We start from the raw sequence: 17,565 nt of genomic DNA, 5'->3' as shown, positions 1-17,565 counted from the left end.
TCTTCAATTATTTCCATGCTACTCTTAAGGTAACCACAAATGAGCTTGAATGAGGCAAATGAGCTGAAAATAACAGCAGAAACGTTGCGTCAAATGATAGATATGTTGCTCGTTCTTGGGAAGGAGGGCTGCCGTAATCAGTGCATAGTCAGTGCAGACAGTTTAAGGCTTGTACACTGGAAGCAACATCTTTGAAGCTCAAAAACTTTTCTTGAATATCTCAGTTTAATTGAAGGGACTGAATTACAGCAGCAGAGTATGTCTGTAGTGCAAAGTGTGACTGGACTATCAGAAAACATACATTTGACTGAAACGCCGACACTCTTATCTTTCAATCTAATGTGCCTTCAATAATCAATAGAGGGTGTTCCACAGAGAAGGGTGCTCATGTTTTGCCATTTGAATTGACTTGAACCAAGCCCAATCACTCCATTATCCTTGGTGAAGGTTGCAGGTTAACATAAAATGTGATTCTGAGATGCAAAAACAGCAGATTGATGATTCACTGGAGAATGAATACATCTTAGCCAGGTAACCATTTCCATATTATTTAAAGAATGTCCTCATTTGTAAACCTATTGGGCAAAAGGCACAAGCAGAGGTAGTAATGTCTCTTGAATATTGAGCGCAGATTTTTGATTAAATCCTGGCCCAATTTTTCTGTTGCTTGCATTCATAAAGACACCCATTCTTAATGCACCGAATGCTTGTTTAGATCCTGCTCTCCTTGTTTCACCTCAATCTTTGAACCTGAATTAAAAGCAGGGGGCTCAAACAGTCGTCTGAGCAATGTGATGTGTTCACTGATGACAATAACTTGAACCATGGACTAAGAGTGAGGAGTGTCACTTTTTCCAAAGGCAAAAGATTACTGCAGTGCTCTCCATGGGTAATGGTTCAATAATTAATTAATTCAGACTCTTACTATCATTAGAAGACCAAGATATCGTCACAGTTCTCCTTGCGACAATGCATATATATAACAAGAGAAATTATGCTAAAACCTCTCTAAAGTGTGGAACTAATTCTTTTTTAAATCACATGATTTTGTTTGACCTGACTTGAAATAATTAGCTTGTTAATAGTTCACTTAAGTTGATGTACAGAAAATTAATCAGCCACAATTTGGATAATTAGTTAATTGTTTTTGGTGGGGGGGCGGGTCTAAAATTTTCACCAGTTACAGCTTCTGAAATGTGAGGATTCTTGCTTTTTTTTGGTTATGTTTGATAATACATTTAATATCTTAATATTATCAAAACAAGCAAATTGAAAGTGTGATTTTAGCCTGTGGGTAAAATAAAGTAAAATAATATATAGAACAATAAAGTGCGATTTTGTTTTGTTTTTTTGTTTGTTTTTTTTTCTGTTTGCTGTTTTCTTCCAAATGTTACATTTTTAACCATATGAGTTTTAATACAAAATGTCTTTACTTTTATGATAATTATGCACTAACTTATCACAGCGTTATTTTTATCCATGAAAAGTCTGCATTGTTTCTTCCTTTATTTCCGTCATTTAAGACACTTATGCCTCCACTCTGTTATATATATATATATATATGTATATATAAGTGCTTTTTCTCCTGGAAGTTTAAATATCAGAACGCAGTTAGTTAATGCACAGATAGCCTTTTCCTGTGGCACTGTGTATTATACCTTGGCCTCCCGATGCGAGGGTGATAGCATGTGGGGTGTTTGATTTCTACGCCAGGCCGTAATGAAGTTTGACATTTAGTTTGGAGAGAGCAGCAGAGCGCGATCAGGCCTTGATTAGTACGCTCTAATTGAAGATAATAAGGGGGAGGCAGTGATTGTTTCTAATTTTTGCCATTAATTGCCGCCGTTGGCTTTGATTGAGGACAGGCAGGGCTGCCATGTCAAGGGGCCTGGCGGAATCATAGTGCTCCTCACCCGGAGCCTCTTGAATAACAATGAAATGACTCCCCTCCTCCTCCTCCTCCTCCTACTCCTCCTCCTCCTCCTCTTCATCTCACCCTCTGTCTCGCTCTCTCTCACCCTTTTTCATTCTCATTCATTCTCAGTGTGGCATTGGTAAAGGCAGGAAGCTGTTAGCAGCCTCCTCTTTGTCTCACCCAAAAGTCTTCATTCAGAAGCATATTTAAACTACTATCTCACTATCTCTGTGGTGGGAGTGTAATACAGTGTAATCACAGGTTAGGCTGATACCCATTCTGCGGCCCAGGTGATCTTGGCTGAGTGGGAAAGAGACTCCTGATCCCCAGTGTGCTTCATTACCCAGCTTGGTCCTGATGGCCCTCTTTCACACTAACTGCTAGCTAATAATGCAACATTGAATACAGAATCAGTCCAATTCTCAACTTAAGAAATGTACTGTACCAGTCATGCATAGATTAGAGCTGAGAGCCATTTAAAGGCAGGAAATGAGACATAAAGCTAAACAGAGGCATAAAGTTTCTGGTGCTTTGATATTATTGCTCAGTGATGTGTGCTGTACATTTGTACTTTTGTCTGATTCCTGCCTCTATACCTTCATGTTATAGACTTCCTAAAGCCTGATTGGTGCAAACAAAGGGGACAAACCCTGTATATGTTTCAGGTGCTGGATGAGTGGGGCCAGAGTTATTTTCCACAACATTAGGGGCAGAAAATTGATAATTAGAGGTGTTTATGACATGGTTGGGGCCCCTGAGGGGCAGCCCTCCCCTTTAACCTCAAGCGACATTAAACAAATGCTGGCTGTCACGTTGGAGGCAGGTTGGAGCTCAAGTCTTCCACCCGCCATACGGAGCTGTGCTGGCGGGACAGACGCCGAGATGGAGAGGGAGGAGGAAGCAGAGGGTTTGGAGGGGTGGGGAGTGTGGTGGTGGTGGTTGAGGGGGGGGGGGGCACATGTAGGACCCCTGTGCCCCCAGCTGTCTGAGCCAGCTAATGACTCGTCTCAGGGGGGCTGTTGTAAGAGAGCAGGGAAATTGAAACAGACGCCTCGACTACGAGCTGCTACATGTGTGGCTGCGTGCTGCCATTCAAAACACCAGAGAGCCTAATGTATGTAGTCCAGCACGAGCCCCAATATTATGTTTATTAATGTGATGGAATATAATCACTATTATTATTTTTCAAGTAGCACTTCACAATTTATGTTGAAATATTAATACTCCCTCTAAAGATGGTTCCTACTAACAACTTTTTTTTTCCAGTAATGATATTCTTGTTTGTATCATCAGCTCTCATGAAGATTAATGTTCAAGTTGAGTGCAGAGATAACATCGTGTGTCTCAGGTGTTGTCTCCTATATTTTGCCCACACTCAAAAAATGCATCCCCAGGCCCTCTGAGCTCCGCTCTCCCCCCACGTTAGCATCTTCAATCCCCTGCTGAGCCCATCTTACTCCTCCAAGAGAGCCCCATCTCCCTAAAGGTAATGACCGAATTAGGCCTAATGTTGTACACTGGCTAATGGCACAGTGCCGCACATTATAGCATGTGCAACTGGCAACGACAACAGCAATAATCCCTGAGCCCCTTGTCCTCCTGCACTCCACCCCTGGGGCTGGGACGGTGCACAGGGAAATGAATGGAGTTTGCCACACTACAATGAGCTTTTGATGGGAGACAATGGAGGAGGCTGCCAGCACCACACAGGGTGGTAAGAGGAGAGCAATATGGGGCCCATCTACCGGCCCTCCCTCCCTGCTTCCCCCAGGCCCCGGGCCCCCACTCCCAGATTCATAATGGCATCCGGAGGGGGAAAGAGGGGAAAGTGATGTCAAATGTCAGGAAATCAGAAAGATGGCAAGCTGACAGCCCCCTACTCTCGTCCCATCCCTCCTATTCCTTTGCCCAACGGTAGCACAGGTTAATATCACATTTATAAAATCACTTACAAGAAACAAAGCCGGCTCTTAGCCCCCTGTCACTCTAAGACATAGTCATATAGAGAGCTTTGCCGCAGGCTAACTAAGGTAACCATTTGTTCACTGATAGCCCCGTACCTGTCCTTCACTCTGTCTAAAGCCACAGCCACACAGTTACCTTTAGAGTACTTAAAGCCATTTCCAACTTTTACTGCTGCATTTTAAGGATGTGACAAGTCTGCTTCTGCTGTGCATGAAGCTTTGTGTCATTCATTATTTATTGTCATCTCACAAGTGATTCATGCATTCATACATGTCATGCACAGTGAGACATTTTTGGAGTTAAATTGAAGTCGTCAGCTTAGTTTATATTTTTAAAGAAATTGTCTTTTTCAAATCCTGTCTCCATTTTATACTCGTACACGCTGATTCTTTGCATGACTTGTGGCTTCACCTGAGAACAATTATTAGTGAATTAACAGCCATCATGAAGCACAAAAAATAATCCAGAGCCAAAAAGATACCACAGCACTCTGCAGGAGCAATTTCTAGTTGATATTTCATTAAGTGATTTTTTTTATTATTATTTTTCAATCACACTCTTGCTCTTCATCCATCTTCTATTCTTTATCCATATATTATTGTTCATCATGGCAATACATATGACCTCTTAATAACCTTAGTTTTCCTCATTTCAGTGTTTCCCTTCATTTTTCCACTGGCTATAGTTAAAGTTAAACAAAACATTTTGCTCACTGTTTGTAATTTTCAAATAATGTCATTTGAAAATGTCCCGATTTTGACTGTAATTTTCTTGAAACTTTAAATATAATCTGGACGATAAGCAGAGCTTAGTACTCTTGCACCAGGTGTGTTTTAAAGGTTTATATAACTACTTGAGTGCTGTTGCATCATTATTGCTCCAGTGTGTTTTTATATCACTGAACAAACGTTGTGGAGTTGTGCCCAGTCAGTATGGAACTGAAAATGCCAAGCTGAAGCTGTGACAATGAGAGAGAGATAAACTGGGAAAAAAAATCATATTTGATCATATTTGTTTAACATTAATTAGTTTTAAATAGTTCCCTGTCTGCGTTTTTTCCAGCCAATGGCGTGAGTGATCCTGCCAGTTCCAATGTGGGCAACGCCACAAGTCCTAAACTTGAGCCACCTCCTTCGCCACACGCCAACCGCAAGAAGCACAGACGGAAAAAGAGCACGGGCATCACGAAGCCGGACGGCTTATCTGCAGGCAATGAAGGTACATCACAGTCGCTTCACCAAGGTTTTGAGATGGCCAAAATCTCTGTAACACAAAAGGTTGTCCATGGTACACACAGGTGCTAAACTGGCAAAACATGTACTTACCAATAGCTGTGTTTGTGTCCTTTCACGTGTTTTAGATACGTTTTTGAAATCTACGGTGGAGAGAAATACTGTGCCTTAATTTCAATTTCTTTCGCTAATTGTATGGAATTTTGGTTAAGATTTTCACAAAACTTAACATCAACAATATGTTCAGCTCACAGGAGTAAAACCCAAAGATGTTTGAGCTACTTCTTCAGTGCACAAAATTTGTTGTGGTTGCCAACCAACACAATTAGCACTTTTTGCTGTTGGGAAGCCAGTGAGGGATCATGTGCAGGAGGTGCACTAACGACTCATGTTGGTTTGTCTGTATTCCTGCACTGAGGTGGGTGGGATTTGGGGGACGGTGCAAACCTGAGTACTACAGTTTACAGGTGAAAGAAAGAATCAGAGATATGCCATACGTTTATTAGAGCAGTCATGTAGATACTCTTGAGCAGGCAAAAGGTGGAGTTAGTGTGACAAATTGCTTAAGGAACATTATTTTCTTAATTTATTCATTTGTTCTTGAATTAAATGTATGCTAAATTTAGTCAGTTTTATTTTTACAGCCTTTAATCACAGGCAACAGTGTCTCAGTGGGCTTTACAGTCTGTACAATGAACGATATACTTTGACCTTAGACCCTTGATATCGAGTGAGGAAAAACTCACCCCAAAAAAACAGGAAAAGAAAACCTCAGGAAGAGCCACAAGGCAGACACACACTGGCTCCACTTTCTTATTAAATAAAGAGCATGTGATTCTCTATATTGAGACTGAATACACCCATAAAGTATCTAAAAGTGTGTAAAAGTATATAAAGGTGTGTATTCTTCTGTCTCAATGCGAGAACCCCCACACCCACACACACTCACACACACGGACACAGACACACAGTGCACCCTCATGGCCCCCATTTCCTTCACCATAGTCTGAATGGCCTGATCTCCAGAAGCCGTGGCCCTCCTCAGCAGGGGAGTGGCAGTCGACTCTCCACCCAATTAATAATGATTCTCCAGCCCAATGATGAATGGAGCAACCTAATTGGATGGCATTGTGAAAACACAGGGACGCATTTCAGAGGCCATAAAACTGATGTCACCAGAGTGGGATGATCAATCAACAAGATTGATACGCTGGATAACAACAACAATGGCATTGACGCCTCCTAAATGGGGCTAAGCATTTATAATCATTATACTTTTTTATCATGGACGCTGACAGCTTCTCTTTAAAGTCTGAATGGGTCTGTTGACCACATTGTTGTTTGGAGTGAACATCATTGGGACCTCAGAGATAAGTGGTGCTGTTTTTGTTGCCAATCTAGTGTCTATCTGGTCACACCAGAATACTGGTGAAAGTTAATCTCAGATCAGAGCATTTTGTAGATCACTTACATTCACCATGTGCAGAAGCAGTCATCAGCTCCCAGCATAGTTTAGGAGTCTTGTCTATTACTTCTGTTTTATGTGACATTACGTAGCTCTTAATGGGATTCTCCTGGCAGTTGTATTAAAGCCTTGAATGAGTGATGGCTGGCATTATCAAACATCATCGAACATCATCAATACACAGGAATAATTGAAGTCATATTACTCCTGGACTTCCTCAGGAGGAAATCTAAGAGTAATCAGACTGGAGGAGGCAGATTCTAAATGTTTCTCACGTCATCAAACACATGCACACTGTTTTCTGTCTCTCTCATGGCTGTCTGTGAGGTTTTCTATTAGCATCACCTTGTCTGTTCTGCTGAATGCTCTGGAATACAGACATATCGCTTAAATATTGGATTCACCCAAGTCTAGGATACGAGTTGTCTCTCCTGTTCAGAGAGGAGAAGAAAGGAAAGAAGAGGGGAGGTGAGATCCTTGAATAAATTGCCATCAGTTTATCTCATTTACAGGGCAATCAGAAGCGTGCAATGCAGGCTGAAATTGAATTTTAGTAGTTGTGAAGCATCATAAATCAAAACAGCGTTGCGCGTCTTAAGGTGAGAAATCATTTTGCTCAACATCGGATGTGTAGGATGCAGGAGGGAAGCTGGAGAAACTGTTGCTGCACCGTCGTTTCCAAATAAGGTACTACAGTACTTAGCAGGACTCTTCTACATGGCTGCTGCAGTGGGAGAACATCTTGCATGTATTTTTACTATGCCAAGATCATTACTGGTACTATGAAAAGCTAAATAACAGTAATTGCACAGACATATCTTCTTAGCAAACTTTCAGTTTGGTTGTAGTCAAGCCAAGTCTTGTTATGAAATGCATTTATTTGGGACCAACGTAAACCCATATTAATTTCTCATCGATTTAAAGTCATATTTGGATAATGTCTGAATTCTGTGTCAGGTCTATGCTGCTGCACTTCCAACAAGGATATGCACAATGGTCACAGTCCCTAATATCCTATGCACTGTCAGAGCTGTGTGGTGTAATGAACTTCTCATGTGCTTAAAGAATGATGCAGGATGCATGGCGAGACAACTGACAGCCCCGTAATGTGTTTCCCAGCAGCCACCCGGCGACGAGCTTTCTCGGTGTGTCGCTCGCCATAAACCCACTGGAAAATCGATGGCCGATAAAGAGTTGTGTTCAGGGGGAGCCCCCTCTGATTAATGCGGACTGTCAGGGAGCATCATTAATGTATTTCTCTTTTAAAGAAAGTGTATCAAATGCTCATTGTTTTGGGTCTTTTAGCTTGTGCAAGGCGAGCTGAAAGGGCGGTGCAGGAATGGAGGAAGATCGTGATGAGAGGCTCCTTCCCGAGTCCGCCTGTTTCGTGGATGAAGATGTTTACTTGTGATAAGGTCCCAGAAATCAGGGAGAAAACAAAAGTGTTTGCGTGGATGCTTTTTAATGTAAAGGAAGTTATTTAGTTGCACCTCCATCAGAACATTTGATTTGAAGCAATTATTTGACACATTAATCACATTAAACTCTATTAGTGTGTTTGCACATTCTGAGCATAATTACTAGAGACCTACAATTCTAAAATAAGACAACAGATGAAAGGAATCATTACTTGTACATACACTCTATAATGACCTCAAATGTGTTGCAGATCATTGTGTTTGGAAAAGGGGGACTGGGGTCAGTTCGCTTGATTATTAGATGAATTACATCCAAATAATCAAATCTATCATAAAATGTTTTTTAAAGCTCTTATTTAGTGAAAGATTAAATAATGGATTTTAATCAAGTAGTTTTATCTTCCAGTTTTAAGTTGATTGAATATAAAGTGTCTGAAAGGACTCCTACTGGATTGTATGAGCAATTAGAGGAGGATGGGGAAATTATTTTTATGTGTAGAGAAAGTGAACTCTCTCTGCTCATGTTTGCTTTGTAGTTGAGGAGCATGCAATCAGTGGAAATCAGTGGAGATAAACTAATTTCACAGAACAAATTTCACGTGATGTCAACGTCATGCTGCTTTTCAGAAAGGCAGAGTCAACCACTGCAATTCTGTTGATCTGCCGGCGTTTTTAAATGAACACGGGGATGTGGAGAACATAACAGAAATCTGTAAACGAGCTGAAGGTTGATCAGTAGTTAGGCTCAAACAGAAAATGTTCGTCAGGGCTGTTGGAAAAGATCCTTTATGGTTGCATAAGGCTGTGGAGCATCATGCACAAAATAATGTGGGTCCGTAGGGATCAATGTAGTTACAGCTAACTGGACAATGAAGAATTAGGATGAATTACTGCAATAATCAGAACACACTGATGTTGAGTTATACGTGTATACGCGAAAATCGATAAAGTATCTATCTATCTATCTATCTATCTATCTATCTATCTATCTATCTACACCATCTTAACTAACAAGACAACAGGCTTAAAGGAAGGTGAGATCATTCGATTGACCTAAGAAAGCTAAAGTTGTCCAATTTTTCTCTTGTTTCTTTTTTTTTCCAACTTTTTCAACTTTGTTTAGACCTTTGACTGCCTACATAAGTGTTGCAGGTTTAGATCAGAGGAAAATGGTGTTTGTCAGAGTCTCATTCTTCTTCTTCTGAAATGTCGACTGACTGGAACAAGGAATCGTGGTTTTTCTGTGCTAACCTGCATCGATTGTCGTTCAAAAACATCCTTAAGCTACGTCCCAACTTAATCCCGTATCCTTTTGTCCCGCACCTTTGTAAACCAAGGGTTAATATCCTCTGGAGTCCAGCTGAGGATTAGGAAATGGAGGTTTAACTGCCTGTGCTAATGGCGGGTGTTTATCTCAATACTTTGTTTTGTCACTCCCCGACTCGCTCTCATTTCCGAAAGCTGTCCCTGGAGCCTCCACTCTTCTAATGGCTTAGCTTTCTGAGCGCCACAGTATGGAGGGAAAGGAATAACAAGATTCTCATTTGGGCTCCATACACACTGCCCACAGATACATGTATAATTGGCCCTGTTTTCATTCTGCTCTGTTGTTAAATGCACTAGCTATTAGGGTAGTTGCATTGGTGCTGATTTCATGTGTTTGTTTATTGTTGGAAGGTGTGTTGCGCTCCTTGTTTGTTTGAGCTTGTAAGTGTTAGACTGTGCAGAAGTGTGTATTTGTATGCGTGTGTCTGTGTGTGTGTGTGTGTGTGTGTGTGTGTGTGTGTGCGTGCGTGTGTCAGATAGATAAAGCGTGTGCTCTATCTCTCTCTCTCCCTCCCCATTCTCTTCTTTCTGAGTTTGGTCGTGGTTCCCCTGGGGCCCCTGTCGCAGTAATGGCCTGCTCCTGATTGCTCTGATACAGGTTAGGAATATTGGCTTTAATGATGTGTAAAATGAGCAAGCAGTGCCTGTGACATTTACAGATGGCACCGCCTTGGCCTGTTCTTCCCAACTGCTCGTTAATTCACGGGAACGGCAAGCACTTCTTTAAGTGACTGCCTGATGCATGCATACGACACGACACAACACGTCCTGCACACCAAAAACAATAGCTCACCTTGTGTACCCCTGCACCTTATCATTTCAGCCAAGTGTTTACACAAATGGATAAAGAAAAACGGGGAGTCCTTAAGGCTAACCGCTGTTTGCTAAGTCCTCTCTAAAGGTTCTCCAGAGGTCTTTGAGAGGCTTAGACAGAATAGATGCTGCCTGCCGTATAGACGGCGCAGCTGGGCTCAGCATCAAACACTCCGACCCCCAGGTGTTAATCTGGTGTACAGGTCCTCAGCGGTGCATCTGCTGCCCATCCACAGCGATAGAGGAATCACCGTTTTCAGGTCACCTTCTTTTCTTTTTGGTTCCACTTTGATTTACAGGTATAAGTAATCAGATCCTTTGTTAAGGTATTAATACATCAATGTAAACATAATCCATCAAAAGTAAGGGAATGTCAGGGAATGTAGATGGGTATTATCAGCTAAATGTGCTAAGTGATTATATAGGAAATTATTTCATTGCTTGTATGGATGCATCAAGTAGCATTTCTGTTGCAGGTGGATGGGGATGAGCTAATGGTTTAGGTATAGTTTGGTATTTCAGTCCGGTGGTTCACAACATGGGGGTCAGGCCACCTCCAAAGGGTCACAAGGTGTTTAATAGGTTAGGAAAAAAAAAAAAACAAAAGTTCTCCTACACAAATTCAGTTTTTGCTGACTTTTTGTGAAGCATTTAATAGATTGATCTCTTTGAGCTTTGGCCAGTTTGTTTTATTTTTTAATGTTCCTGCTTGAAGTAATCACATATCTGATAAGTAACATCTATAACTGAGAGGCTGCACAACAGTTTTATGATCCATGTAAATGCTGGCCGAAGATGTTTATCTTTATCTGTTCCTTCCCCTCTCTAGCTCTATGGCCATTACACTCTAATTTCCTTTTTATTATGCCATGTTAATTAAGGAAAATCATATTCCGCTCATTCTTCACAGTCAGCTCCTCTCTTGGCTTTAAATTGTGTTCTTCCTTGTCCGCCCAATGACAGAGTTGTGTTAATTTATTTCTAATTGACAGGAACTTGTTGATTGTAGCCTCTTGGATAGATTTGGTCAGGAGGTTAATGCTCATGTTAATGTGACAAGGTGATGGGTCCTCTGCTAGCCATGTGCTAACTGCAGCCACTGCAGAGTAATAACAAAAGCACTTATGACCCTTTTACAGGCTCATCGTGGCAGGTGCCTGTAGGATGGCAGTGATACCTTTGACACATTGTTCATCCTCAGATTTACAGACTCTGAGAAGACCACTTTGACCTCAGCGTTGTGCTTACATGGAGCAGAATTACTTCGGCTTACGGAGCTGAATTGCCGCACTGTGGGCAGCATTAAAAAGTAATATCAGTGTGCCGGAGCTGCGTGTAATGACGATACCTGTGTCACACATAAAGATTCCTGCTGCACATGCTCTTCTGTCTCTTTAGCGGCTACAACATGTCTCACGCGTGCATTACTATGCATGGAGAATTAGATTTGTTTTCCCTTGTATACTCATCAGTTTAAGAAACCAGCCATCCGTTGCTTTTTTAATCTCCATAATGAAAGTGTTTTAATGCCTCCAATTTATTGCCTGGGCAGCCAACAGAATAATTAGCTTTGTTCAGGTTTTTTAAAAAGATGAAAACACAAGTACAACAACATTTTAGTCTGGGAATCGCAAATTCTAATCAAATGCATTAGTTATTGTACCTGAAGTTATATTGGACAAGAATAAATTGATTTCTACTCTGTGTGTGTTCCAGTTAATCAAGCTTTTTTTTTTCTTTTCATATTTTAAGCTTTTTTTTATATTGTTCACTTTTTGGTTCCTGTATAGGTAGACCATTTTGGTTCCATCAAATGGAGATTTTTGTATTTTAATCCCCATCAGTGAACTGTCCCATCCACATAAAGACTTTTTCACTGTTAGTCTAAATAAAGAGGCTTCCAAGCCGTTATTGATCCTCTTTGACCTGTAGTCGATTCCACAGACTAAATCAGATAATTGAAGTCGGTGTCAAGCTAATTGGATTATTGCTTTCCCCCTGAAGAGATGGCCCTCCGCCACAGCACAGGGATTGCTACATTAGTGGCGTCCGTCAGATATCATGTCATTTAACAGCGCAGGGCCATGTCTCACACCAAGGAGAGTGAATTGATTGTAAATACAAAGTGTAGTCATTTCCTGATTGGATAATCTGTCTTATTATTTTATCATCATCAGATGGACTTCATTTTTGTAACTCATACAGTTAATTTAATATTAACATCTTACGCATCACATGTCAGGAAGTTTTTACATTAGAAGTATAAATATAGCTGATACATTTAACACATTTTTCTTTTTTAATGTAACCACTATTAAAAGCTAATGATAAGGTTGCACAGGAAAAAAACATTCCCCTTGTGTCTACTTGCCTCCAGTCCTTCAAACATGGCTTATGCAAATGAGATGACTATTTGCATAGACATAATTAGGTAATTACAAATCATTTGGCTTTGAGCTCAAGCATGTGCACAGACCAGAGATGTTACACATTGTACAGTGCGGAGTTAATGAATTGCTTCTGAACAGCAGAGGCATTATGGCATGTGTTGGAACATATGTTGTGTCAGACCTCTTGTTTGAAAACGTCAGGTGACATTTTCATAAATCTTAGTTAAGTACAAAGAGTGTGGAAAAGAAGCACTGCCAATTAACAATTTTGAAAGCCAGTTTGGATCAAACGTTTGTTTTCATTATACTTACAAAAAAAAGAAAAAAACAATAACAACTGGGTTCAAGAGAAGAAACAAGTAAAAACAAACCTTGTCGAGTTTGGAAATTGTAGTTAAGCTGTGTACTAATACTATTATGTAACATTACTGGACTCATTTCTTTTTTCAGACAGTAATATATTAGGAGTATTGAAAAGCCAGTAAATCATTCCCTTGAAAAACTGTCATCAAAGCACCTGAGAAAGTTAAATGGGAGTGTGTTTAAGGCACGATTAGTCTTATTAAAATGACAACAAAGATCTTGAAACAAATCTCTCACTTTGTCCAGTGTGGTGAAAGACAAAATATCCAAAGAGCAGTCTGTTGTATATATTGTATGCAAGTATAGCCAGTGGTTAAACAAAATTTTGTTTAAAAACACCATAAATTTCACTCTGGCCAGTCAGAGAAATGTGGGGAGTCACATAACCGGTTTTGGGATCAGACATGGGACGTCCTGACGCTTGTAGTGTGTAACCAGGCTAACTGAGGAACCAGGAAAGTGAACGTACACTTTGTAATTGATGACGAGAACAGTTGCGTAAAAAAAAACCTTATGGTTCTGGTTACATTCAAAAAACTCCCCTTGTTAAGTCAGTGATACAAAACACCTACAGCTGCATTTTTTTGCTAATCAATTGTAGGTACATAAAAACATCAAGGTAAGAGTTGACTACAATTCCCAAAGTGCTTTTCAACAGGAAACATCCAATTGCCGTGCTTAAGCGTCTGTCCCGCACAGCGTTCCGGTACTAGATAATACAGTCTGCATCTTGAATTACTTTCAGATTCAGGGAAAATGTTGCATTTACCAAGTAACTATAGTGCCATGTTTCATTTCATTTACATGTTTAAGTCAGTGGTTGATAACATGTGTTGCTGTTGATTGGTAAAGGCAGCGGCCTCTGAAGTCATTTGACTCCATCCGGCTATATGTCCTTGCATTTTTGAGTTGGAGATTTGGAGCCGTCATCAAATAAAACAGCAGCGGGAGGCAGCACATTACGTGCCGAGAAACCATTTGAGTGTTGTTGAGTCCAAACAGAAGCCCGTCTCATCGCGCAGTCGTGCATGGACGGGCCTCGATCACTGAGCTGTGCCTTCACTGCGGACATGCATGTTGTCTGAGTGCTAATTTGTTGTTTGTGTTTTGCAGAGCAAGAGGATTCCTTTGAGTTCATCATTGTGTCGTTGACCGGTCAGACGTGGAACTTCGAAGCATCTTCATATGATGAGAGGGAACTGTGGGTCCAAGCGATTGAGAGCCAGATCTTCGCCAGCCTGCAGTCTTGTGAGAGCGTAAAGAACAAGGTACGGTGGGTCGTAAATGCCAAGAAATACCACAAGGGCTGGAAAGGATTGGCGATTACCGTCTAATTACAGCATCGTCATCATCATCCAGTCCTCTCGCTTCATTTACATTCCTCCTTTTCCCTTGTTTCCAAGCCGTATTGCGCTCTCACCCTCCCCCGCCTCCCCTCACCCACTTCAAGCTGTCACATGTGGGAGGTTGTCAGACAGGTGCACTGCAGTGTGGGGGATCTTTTATTAGAACTGACAGACATCAGAGATAGAACACGGCTTGTGTCAGCATACTGGGGAGACACGGCCTCATTTTCATATTCATATTTTCTCTGCCTCAGTCTTTTCCTAAGACTTTGAAAAACCTGCTCCCTCCCTCTCTTTGCTCGTTGTCTGTGATTTGAGTCCAGCTGTAATTGTTCACCCTCCTTTACTCCTGCAATAATTAGTTCCTGCTGACTTATTCTCTCCCTCGTTTCTTACAGTCTCGGTTAGGCAGCCAAAGTGATGCAATGGCCATTCAGTCCATACGAAACGTGAGAGGGAACAGCTTCTGCGTGGACTGTGACGCACCCAGTGAGTAAAATTCTTCACCATAACAGCAGATTTCTCATCTCAAAGGTCATGCATTGTAGAAAGAGTGAAGAAGGGTTTCATATGGAAACACTTGCTCTCACTGAAACACGTACTGAGAGCCTTCTTTTTAGGTGGATTTGCAGTGCAGCAGTTTGACAGGATAAACTCCGCTTACACAAGCTGATGATGTTATGTTAAAGACACTGAGTCAGCTGTTCAGTTAAACTCCCTCTTTGACTGACAAACATGCATTTACTTGCAAAATATAAAGTGGATTGGACTTGGGCTTGGGTTAACCTCTTGCTCGCTCACTGCCATTGTTTGCAGTTACCAGAAAATCCAAAGCAAACAGCAGCCACTGTGTCTGCGACACCTTTGATTCAGGAGTAATACGCCCTCAGCAATACCTCTATTTTATTCCCAATTTTTATTCCCATTATTTTCTTATTAGAATTATAATATAACACCAGTACTTAAGTACAATACTTAAGGAAGTGACACTGAGACCCTAACTTGTTCTGAAAAAATAATTAAACTTTTAAAATCTAATATATATATAGTTATGGATATAAATTCAGTGTTGACTATACTCAACTGTTATTTTTCATTTTTGCTATCATGTTATTTGTTTTGTGGTATGAATATGACTGGAGACTGTTGTTGTTTTTATTGATCCTTCTGGTTAAGATTATATTTTATTTTACCAGCTCAGTCTGTGTATATTTGCATGGCTGTAACAGAGTGTAACACATTAGTCAAACTTATACAGTGTCTGCGCTAATAGGATGTATCTTAGTAGCATTAGGGCCAGTATCTGCCTTTTCTCCAAGGGAGGTTACCAAGATTATGAAAAGGAACTCACCATAAATCTCCTGTTCAGTCTAATTTATGAAGCTTCTCCTGTTGCCTCTCGTACTCTATTGGTACAAATACTTCTCATCTCCCACCATGCAGACCCAGACTGGGCCAGTCTGAATCTGGGCGCCTTGATGTGCATCGAGTGCTCCGGGATCCACAGAAACTTGGGCACCCACCTGTCTCGTGTCCGCTCCCTGGACCTGGATGACTGGCCGGTGGAGCTCAGCATGGTGATGACGGCCATCGGTAACACCATGGCCAACAGCGTGTGGGAGGGCGCTTTGGAGGCCTACACCAAGCCAGGGAGCGACAGCACCAGGTTAGCATCCTTCTACAAATAAAGGTGCTGCTTAATGAAGCATGCAGAGATTATAGAATGGGAAGGCAGCACCGTCTTCTGTCCATTAGCTGCCATTTATTAACCACCCTCATTTCAGCACAGGCATTTCACACCACAGAGCGCTCCATAAGAAGCACCACGGGTCCATAAATGTCATTCTGCTGAGCCAAGACGCAGTATTTTATGATGAGCATCAGTCCATCCTGTGCACTTTGTTCACAGACTCTCTGTTTTTAGGATAAAATATCTTTAAACTTGTAGCAGAATATCTGTTGTCTTGAACATCCGTCCCTCCACTAACGTGACTAGAAAACCAGAATTCATGAAACAAGTGTCGTGTGTGACATCATTGTGCGCATGCCTGATGAATGCCATGACCAAGTCCAGTTAAAGTAAAGTTTGTCACTTTACATCTAAGGGCAAATCGAGAAAGAAATCTTTTATTCTGAACCACATCTGAAACAGACCTGGTAGGCAAAGATATGTTAAAAAGTAAGTAGCAATGTGGGATTTTTTGGAACTTATACAGCTTAGTTAACCAGTTTCTTTTTTTGTTTTGTTTTTTGCAACCTAACAAGTAACTTTCTGCCTTTTCAACATTTCTTAAATTACACTTTACACTCACTCTGTATTGCCCTGCCCCAACTTACCCCAACGACTGTCTGTTCCCTTTCCTCTGAGGTTCCCAGATCTGGGAGGAGGATTGTTTATCTCTTGGTGACAGGTGAGACTTAGTGTCCCAGTCTGACTAATGACCTGCTGTGTGGCTGTGCAGGTAATTAAGCACACCATTATGGCTAAACCCCACCCCAAGAGCCAGGCCCTCGGGCCCCAAGCTGCCGTGTCACATATCCATCACACAGGGCCGGGTCATCACTCTGTCTGTCACAGCAAAGACTGTCTATAGGCTCTTCCTGGTGGCATTAGACTGTTTTAACATCACAGCTTTGTAATTTTGTTGCAAAAAGTGACAGAGAAACATAGTTAGTTTTGTTTTTAGCACTGCTGCTTCTGCTGTTGCTGATAAAAACAACACGAATACAAAGGCAACCTTAAGGCCTCACTGAAGACCATTTTGTGTTGCTGGCAGATTAATTAATATTTTAGTGATGCCACATTGATTATGTTTAAGTATTTTAAAAACAGAAGTATTTAATATATAAGCAGGCGTAGATGAAATCACATGCCTTTTAGCAGAGTAAGCAGCAGGCCTGTTTGTATCCTGTCATGTTTTTTGTTTGCAGGATACGTCAAAAGCCAAATTTCACTGATAAAGTTGGGCCACAGAACAAGTCTCAGGTTTTTAAATGCTAAGTTAGTGGCATGTGCAGCATTTGCTGAGCATTTTTTTTTGTTGTTGTCAATTTAAGAAACATCTGGTGCATTAACACATCACAACACAAATACATTGTCCACCATGGTGGAAATAGGTAACCTGCACCTCATGTAGCATTCATACTAAACAATGGAAAATGTTTAATGTATGTTTGAAACAAAATGATACAAAGAGGCGAGAAAAACAGTTTGATAATTGGTAAATCGTTTTATTCTTCCGTCAAACGAGAATGCACAATAAACACTGGTTGCAGCTTTAGACAATAGAAGGATTTAATGATTCTCTGATTAATAGTAAGTAAATTAAGTA

The 17,565-nt window shown here is 41.0% G+C and overlaps 1 protein-coding gene across 3 annotated transcripts in view; it reads left to right on the top strand.

The window, feature by feature from the left end:
* The window catches only part of agap3 (ArfGAP with GTPase domain, ankyrin repeat and PH domain 3), a 111,468-nt gene that overhangs the window by 81,627 nt on the left and 12,276 nt on the right, over positions 1-17,565 (top strand). For all 3 annotated transcript variants that reach the window (XM_046407332.1, XM_046407333.1, XM_046407331.1), the window contains exons 13-16: positions 4,943-5,098; positions 14,001-14,155; positions 14,632-14,722; positions 15,677-15,899. In XM_046407332.1, coding sequence (XP_046263288.1) covers positions 4,943-5,098; positions 14,001-14,155; positions 14,632-14,722; positions 15,677-15,899 — 625 coding nt within the window. The remainder of the gene's footprint in view (positions 1-4,942; positions 5,099-14,000; positions 14,156-14,631; positions 14,723-15,676; positions 15,900-17,565) is intronic.

Source organism: Scatophagus argus, chromosome 13 (assembly GCF_020382885.2).
Source record: "Scatophagus argus isolate fScaArg1 chromosome 13, fScaArg1.pri, whole genome shotgun sequence".
Classification (NCBI taxonomy): domain Eukaryota; kingdom Metazoa; phylum Chordata; class Actinopteri; family Scatophagidae; genus Scatophagus; species Scatophagus argus.
The sequence above is the reverse complement of the archived record's forward strand: the minus strand, read 5'-3'. Positions and strand labels throughout refer to the sequence as shown.